The following is an 8,146-nucleotide window of genomic DNA, read 5'->3' on the forward strand; positions in this document are numbered from 1 at the left end:
TCGTTTCGCTGAACATTTCGCCTAAGAAGAAGAAAATCTTGTATCCGCCCCTGAGGCAGGTTAACACTTACGTATTGGTTCTATTTCCTTGATTAGAAATTATGTCAAGGCACCTTCATTGAATTATATTGTCAAATAAAGGCTTAATTTGTACAACAAACATAGCAGTGGTTGAAAGAAGTTTTGAAAACACTTAAAAACGGTTTAAATGCGCGTAATCACCTTGAGATTTTTTGGGAAATTGCTATTTGAAACGTAATTATCGCAACTTTGAATTTTCCTAAATTTTAAAAAAAACAATTTACTACACTGATTTCTCCTTTCTTTTCTAAAAAACGTTCTTAAGAAGTACCATAAGGTTCGAATGATTTTTTATCAAGGAAACAGAGCATAATTTTTTACTATCAGGATCAACCTCGAGCCTAGGGACACACTCGCCGTCCGAGATTGTCAAAAGAAAAAAAGAGAGCCCTGTGAATAAGTTTATACCAGGATATCTTTGCATCAGAAATCATTTTGGCAAAAATAATTGCGAAATAACCTAAATGCGAATTCAGAGCTGGAAAAAATGGAATTTACGACATTTATTTGCATCATGTATTTATATTTTTATACTAATTGCGCGTTCCATAAGTTTCCCTAATTGAAATAAACAAAATAAATCAGAAATCTCAATGACAATAATTATAAAAAAAATAACACGGTAGTAAGAAAAATAGAGACATTTCGAAAAATTCGGACGAAATATCTATGATTGGACAAAATGCAATGATTACTTACGTGCGTGTGCTAGTATTGCGGCAATTTTTGTCTATTTGCGGTTATGTGAAATTTCTATGGCAAGAACTAGATATAATTTCGGGAATAAAGTAAAAGTCTTGAGTATTATTTAAAATCCTTATGCATAAGCATTATACATCGTCGCGTAGAATGTTTTCACGGGGAGCGACATTTTGTTTTTCGTTTTTTCCGCGTTTATTTATACCCTAACCCCCTGTCTGCATAAATGCGCTATTTTGATTTGATAAAAAAAATGAAATATAATTATGTGTGACGTTCTCTTTATATAATAATTAAACCGGTATTGTCTCTGATAAAGTTTTTAGCGCTTTATCTTCTTCACAAAAATCTTCACAAAAAAGTTCATACGCAAGTTAGTCTCCAGCCCGTTTGTTTGAATTGTACAAGGCTGGAAGACTATGCTTTAAGTTTATCTAGCTGGGCATCATTGCGACAATCCTAATTAAGTTACCAGAGGGGTGGGTCAAATTGACAAACTCTGATTTTTTTTAAAAAGCAACAATGAAACCTCTCCCCTCTTATTATCTTTTGTGAAAACATAACTTTGTTCATGTACAATTCGTAGATAATCGTAGTATGAAACAAAATAGAAGTACAAAACAAGATTTTGCGATGCTTATATCTCCCAAGAGAATGCAATCTGGTTAATCTCTCTCACGAAACTAAAATTATAAAAATTTGAATTTCAAATTAGCAGAAAGAAGAAAGTTCTTGCGATAACGTCGCAAAAATACAACGTTTTTATCTTGGAAATTCTCTATTTACGTTGATTATTTAAAAAAGTTGCGAAGTGTATCAACTTTGAAGTGCATTTGCCAGGGGTAAAGTTTTTCTAATTTTTCTAATTTTTGTTGTTTCCACTTCGCAAAGGATAGTATTTTAATATTCAACGACTGTCAAACGCATTTTTGGTTGTTAAATATTTCTTTGGGAGGTCAATTTGTCAAAAATAGGGTATTTTAGCCCGTTTTAACCATGTTTTGATAGCGCATTTGCCAGGGCAATTTAATTTTAGTTTTTAATAGGTTTAGGTTTTCTACAGAGCTTACGTGCTATATTTATGGAATCAATGACTGTCAGTGAAAAAATTAGAAGTATTTTTAAGAAAATGCAACTCAGGAAAAATAAAAATCAGTTTTTTTGTGTCGTGCACCATATACTTTCACATGCGAAGTCGTTTTACTGTAAGAAACCCCTTGGTTTTTTTAAAAAAAATTAAAATGGCAGTAAAACATGTCGTTAAATTCTACTCGACGTTTTGATCACTAATTGCTAATTGTTCTTTAAGACGCCATCCAAAAACTTAATTAAACTGCAATTTTTGTTAGGAATGTTTGTTCACTCATTCTTTCGCGATTAAAGATTAAAAGATAAGATATAACTGATCGGAAAAAAATGTCAAACACAACCACTGTTGTATGTTTTTATTACGTTTTCAAAAGCATGCAGTTTGTTCATGCAAAACAAAATATACTGTAGTAAGGCGTGACAGAGTGTTAAAGATAGTGTGTCTAGAAGTGCTTTTTAAGCTACAACCACCTTTAAAGCCACACCTTAAAAAATTATTTGCCTTACCTAACAGACAAAATACCAAAAAAGTACAAGAACTTGGGTCAAAAGAGATGTACAGGGTAATACCAAGATCTACAATCTGGGTCAAAATTATGTTGAAACAAGAAAACTAAGTTGGGCCCCACAAGTTATTAACAGGTTATTTCTATATTAGTCAACGCATTTTGAACTCGTCCAAATTAAGTTGACATTGTTCAGAGTAGACTTAGGGCTATTGTTTCATTAGGCTATTTGGTTAAATACAACTCCTGTGCTAATTGCTGCTGACATCGGTATGACCTTTTTACACGTATTTTGGAACCTTCATTGGCCCTGCAGGAATAATTTCAGTGTGCGGCATGCTATAGAATGCGCTTATCAAATTTTAAACTCGACTAGTTTATCCTAGGTGTGGATGCCGACTGCAGAGCATTGACCGTTTGGCGCTTTAGTCCATATTTAAAAAATAAAGAAAAAACTGCCTTTGTCTTAATATTTTTATCCAAAATTGTAGTTCATACAAAAAATTCCAACAACAGTTACAATTAATAGAAGAATTAAAAATGGTAGCATGCAAAGTTATAACAAAACAAAAAAAGTACAGTTTGTCTTCAGTGTTTTTGCTTGTTTGTTTGTTTACTTTCGTACACTAAACATACACTTTTAAAATTAGAGCTGGTTACAAACAAACACATACAAATCCAATCATAAACTTCGTAATAAAATTCAAATTCAACAAGTTATATTTTCGTTCTGAACAAACAAGCTGTTTAGCTTTTTCTCGGTTCGTATTTTTAATTTAGTGTATCTTTCTTCAAAATTTTTCTGCTAAGATTCCAACAACTGCTGTCCCTATCCCTCCAAGGGTACCAATCCATCCCAAGATGTAGCTCCATCCAAACTTGATGGTTGAACCAAGATTTATCTTACTGCTAAAAATAACCAAGGCAAGTGCCATGCAGCCTGCGGCAGCGAATAAGAAAATAGATGCGAACAATCCTTTAACTTTATCGGAAACTACTCCTAAAATCGATATAAGTATACCACCAACTGAGGCTAAACATGATATAATGGCGAATGCGCGAACAGCTTTGAACCAATCCTCAAGGTTCTTACCACCACCAACGTTATCATCAATAGAAACGCACTTTACGTGTTCACATGCTTTCCACAACCCTTGTCCAACATCACTACTGAATTTACTCACAACCCAGTAATTTCCACCGGTACATGCTGCAAGAAAGATGAATGCACCAATGCTACCAACGATCAGTAGAATTTTACCCACGCCCATTTTATCAAGAACTAAAAAAAATGTTTATTTACGTCGAATTTGAAAAAAGCACAAAATGGTACAAAATAAATCAGCTTTGTGAAGATACTCTTTGATGTTTTTTATTAATTTTTTTTAAAAAATAAAAATTATTTAACTTATTTTTAAATAAATGAGAATATACTTACAAATTTTATCTAACCTTTAACCGGCGAGTTCAAAACAAGAAATGAAAACTTCAAAGTAAATTACCATTTCATGCACATGCTCGTGACATACCCAAATTCCCAATTCAAACTTGATTGGACACAAAGTTTCTAATACTTTAGGCAGGTACTTTATATAATGGAAAATTTGTGGGAGTGGCTACATCTAAGATAATTTTAATAGTAAACTTAACAGTCATGCCTAAATAATTTAATCTTAAAATGTTTTATATCGTAAAAAGATAAAAAAAACATATAGTTGTTGCTTAGCTACCTGTTGCTCATTGATCATTCAATTGAGGGAAGTCCATCTAATGTTTTTAAATTTTATATTACTTGTTTTTGCTTACAAACAATGCGTGTGCTTCCATATTGTTTTATATTTTTATGCAATTGCTTAATCATAAAAATGATGGAAATACTTCATAATTGTTTGTCTAACCCTTTTTTACTGGTCTGTCACACCCCCATCAGAATTAAAATTACTAAAATCCTTATATGCACAGGCTAAAACTATCTAAAGGAGGCCTGCCTTGGCAGTTAAAAATTTGAAACAGACGAAATAAATAATTCTTTAACACGTTTTCATACCTACGGGAACGTCCGTAAAACGTCTTTTTTGCGTCTGTCAAAAACGTCGTTTGGGCGTTACATTTTTTGGCGGTTCTTTTCATCTAGTGTATAAAAGACGTTTTAAAGAAGGATCGTATTTACTGGGTGCTTATATACCCAACTGGTGTAAAAAAGAGAAAAATTACATTATCTTTCTTGTCCATTAGAAACAAAATAAATACGAACATGAAGTTACCTTTATAGCAGAAATTCAAACAAAAGTAGCTCCTCCTTTCAAGATAAGGCTGTACTTTTTTGTAATTAAGTTTCCCGAATGGCAATCATTTCACACTCTTTGTGAAAATATTTCCAGCTAGCGTTAACTTTTTCATTAGTCAGTAAAATATAACGGCTACTCATTTTACTCACTTTATTGATGAATTTTCGCAACTAAACAGCTAGAACAATCCAAGATCTTTAACATAAAACATCACACAGCACAAAAGCCCAACAAGGTTTGTTTTTGTTCTTGGTTAAACTTCATACTTAAACGTTTTTGTTTTTTTTGCTAACTTGGTTCAACTGAAAATAGCGCAATCTTTAACATCGATGTGCTACACAAACATGGAGTATATCTTTACACAACCGGATTTTGACTTCAACAATTCTTTGAGACTGGTCTGAATCTAAAGTATTTTAAAGTTCGTGACAGGATAAATCTCAGAGCTGCCAACACAAAGTTGCAGTATTTAATACACATTGTTTAAATTTAAATAAAAGAAGGATTTTTACATGTGATAGACTTGACACTGGTAATAGTTGTTCAAAAATTGTCACCACAAGTAATTACATAGTCTATTTCTATATCAGACTCACATAACGATCAGAAGAATTTCACCCACGTCCATTTACCGAAAAGTAAAAATATAATTATTTACCTCGAATTTTAAATTGTAAAAATAAAGAAACTTTGTGAAGAAATGTGTTTTTGTTTTTTAATAATCGTTTTCAAAAGTAATAAGAAGCCCTAGGGGCTCTAAGAATTTCCGCTGGCTACCAAAATATTTGATGACAACCTGCTAATTGGTTGTGTTATCGCGCCAAACATTAGAAGAGGTTTGGTGCATGAAGCTCGGAAGGTTAAAGACACAAGTGACATTATATCTTACAACAAACGCAAACAAAACGAAACGTGTCATAATAAACTCACATTTTAAGAGAAATTGCTAACAAAAAATACAGCCTATCATTAATGGTTGAAAGTCTTGCGATTGAAACGTTTATGTTCTTAAACGGCATTTAGTTGACAAAAAAAAAAATTGTGATGTGACCATTATGTTCAGCATACTTTTTTTGTTAACTGTGCAAAATTTGGCCGAAAGTGAAGTGGTTTTAATTTTTAGACCAATTTTGGCCTAAAATGACATTTAAAGTGGCAAAAGACCAAAATTTTGATATCACCACCATGTTCAGCATACTTTTATGTTAACTGTGCCAAATTCTGTCGAAAATAAAGTAGTTTTAATTTTTGGACCAATTTTGGCCTAAAATGACATTTAGGTGACAAAAATCAAAATTATAATGTTGCCATTATGTTCAGCATAATTTTTTGTTAGCTTTGCCAGTTCTTGTTGAAAATGAAGTAGTTTTAATTTTTGGACCAATTTTGGCCTAAAATGACATTTAAAGTGGCAAAAGATCAAAATTTTGATGTCACCACCATGTTCAGCATACTTTTATGTTAACTGTGCCAAATTCTGTCAAAAATAAAGTAGTTTTAATTTTTGGACCAATTTTGGCCTAAAATGACATTTAGGTGACAAAAATCAAAATTATAATGTTGCCATTATGTTCAGCATACTTTTTTGATTAAATGTGCCAAATTTTGTCAAAAACAAATACCAATTTTGGCCTGAAACGTCATTTAGATGTTATCTATATTCCAATACCCGTATACATTTGTCTGTCACGCAAAAAGAACGAAACGGTTTTTTAATCTTGCCGCAAAGTCATTGAAAAAACGGGTGTTTTGGATTTTGTTATATCTCAGTATGCTATGTGATTTTAATCATTAATTATGAAAATTTATGATGAACACTGTTTTTAAAATTTATAAATCATAAAGTTTGACTACGCCATTTTAATTATGAACCCCCGTACTGTTTGTGACCCGCTCCGTTGTTGAGTGAAAAAAGTTCTAAGGATAACAGCGTGCTTAGTGAACAATCTATTGCAATAGTGCTAATTTATAAGGTTTTTGGGTCCTTTTTTAGTTTCTGAAAACTTTGTACTGTGCCTTTTATATGTTTTGCCGGTTGAGAAAATAATATTCTCACGTCCCTTAGCCATGCATAAATCTTTAACAAACGAATTTTAAGATTTTCCGACAAACGTAGATTTTTGAAAGTCCAGCCCCAACTAGCTAGTCTAATTTATTGCTATTCTTATGAATTTTTATTCAGTTTGGTATAAAAGCTTTTAATCTCAGCCAAAATTATTTATTTGGATTTTGGCTATCTAGCCAGCTGTTTTTTTACATGTCGTTAAACAGTTAAATGTTTAAATGCAACTTGCCTACATCAAAATTCTTAATCAACAATTCCTATGCCAAATGCTATGAAGTTAAATATAATGTTTCATTGCTGTCATGGATACTTATTCCACAAAATATAATTGCGGAGTGATTGGTTTTCTGCACAGGGAGACAACAATGTTTTTATTAAGACCGAAGTTATGATATAGTTTTTCGGAAAAGGGTATGCAACACTATGTACTTGCACTAAGTGCTTAACTTAGTGCTAACGATGAGCTGTCTCCTGTGTTTCTATTTAACCGAAGTTGCAATAAAGTTTTTTTTTAAAAGGGTATTACACCTATATGGATGTGCGACCTTGTTTACCTTTACTGAGCGCTTTCGCCCGGAATAACATTCACTTTTGAACGTTTGTCGGGAACATTTTCCAAACAAATAAAAAAGATTTTTCGCCTTTTTTTGCTATGACGGGGTACAGAAGTTTTGTAAACTGTGTTTTCATTTCAGCTAAATTTGCAGGAAAGTTATCTTTTGACAAATATAATACACCGGAAACATCATGATGTTGCATGCGTTTAACTCAATTTACCACATACTGCGTACCTGTACTAAAGTGCATCACCTGAATTTCTGGCACAGTTTACGGTTCCTATTAATCGCTTCACTGAGCGTTTAAATTTGGGTAGCATACTTACTTGTAGCTTAACCGGCTAGTTTCATCAATTGAAGGAGAGTTAAATCAGTGTTGCGCCAAATACTCAATATGATTAACTTCGAAATATGGAAACCAAACTTAAACTATTCTCGCAACCAATATAATGGTTTCCCGCATTTATTAACTAGAAGGAAAAGAAAATAGAAGTTCCAGCAGTGATGGCGACCATACTTACAAGGAAACGAGCTAATACTTTGAGCTACAAAGACTTTCTGCCCGAGCTGATACAACTCGATAGGGTGTCCTTTGGTAATATGTTAAAAAAGTTTGAAAATCATATAACTCAACATAACAAAAAGTTCATTCAATAGTGCTTCGTTGCGGATCTAAAAATATAGTTTACGTAATTCTAGCTTAACATTATGAGATTAGTTTGCCGACAAACAACATGGGCTTTGTGCACATCTGATTCACGTTATCGTAAACGAATACCAGTTGGCACATATTCTATCAGATTTCTGAAATCTAGTAAAGTGAAGGAAACGCATACCAAATGGGAACAAAATCAAATGAAA

General features: G+C 32.6%; 1 protein-coding gene across 1 annotated transcript; it reads right to left on the minus strand.

The window, feature by feature from the left end:
* Nucleotides 1-1,623: 1,623 nt before the first annotated feature.
* Nucleotides 1,624-4,743, minus strand: LOC130649029 (lens fiber membrane intrinsic protein-like). Its single transcript, XM_057455221.1, has 2 exons — nucleotides 3,814-4,743; nucleotides 1,624-3,657 (listed from the first exon to the last, which is right to left on the minus strand). The coding sequence occupies exon 2, from the start codon at nucleotides 3,644-3,646 to the stop codon at nucleotides 3,167-3,169; it is 480 nt and encodes a 159-aa protein (XP_057311204.1). The 5' UTR covers nucleotides 3,647-3,657; nucleotides 3,814-4,743; the 3' UTR covers nucleotides 1,624-3,166.
* Nucleotides 4,744-8,146: the final 3,403 nt, after the last annotated feature.

Source organism: Hydractinia symbiolongicarpus, chromosome 7 (genome assembly GCF_029227915.1).
Source record: "Hydractinia symbiolongicarpus strain clone_291-10 chromosome 7, HSymV2.1, whole genome shotgun sequence".
In the NCBI taxonomy this organism is placed as follows: Eukaryota; Metazoa; Cnidaria; class Hydrozoa; order Anthoathecata; family Hydractiniidae; genus Hydractinia; species Hydractinia symbiolongicarpus.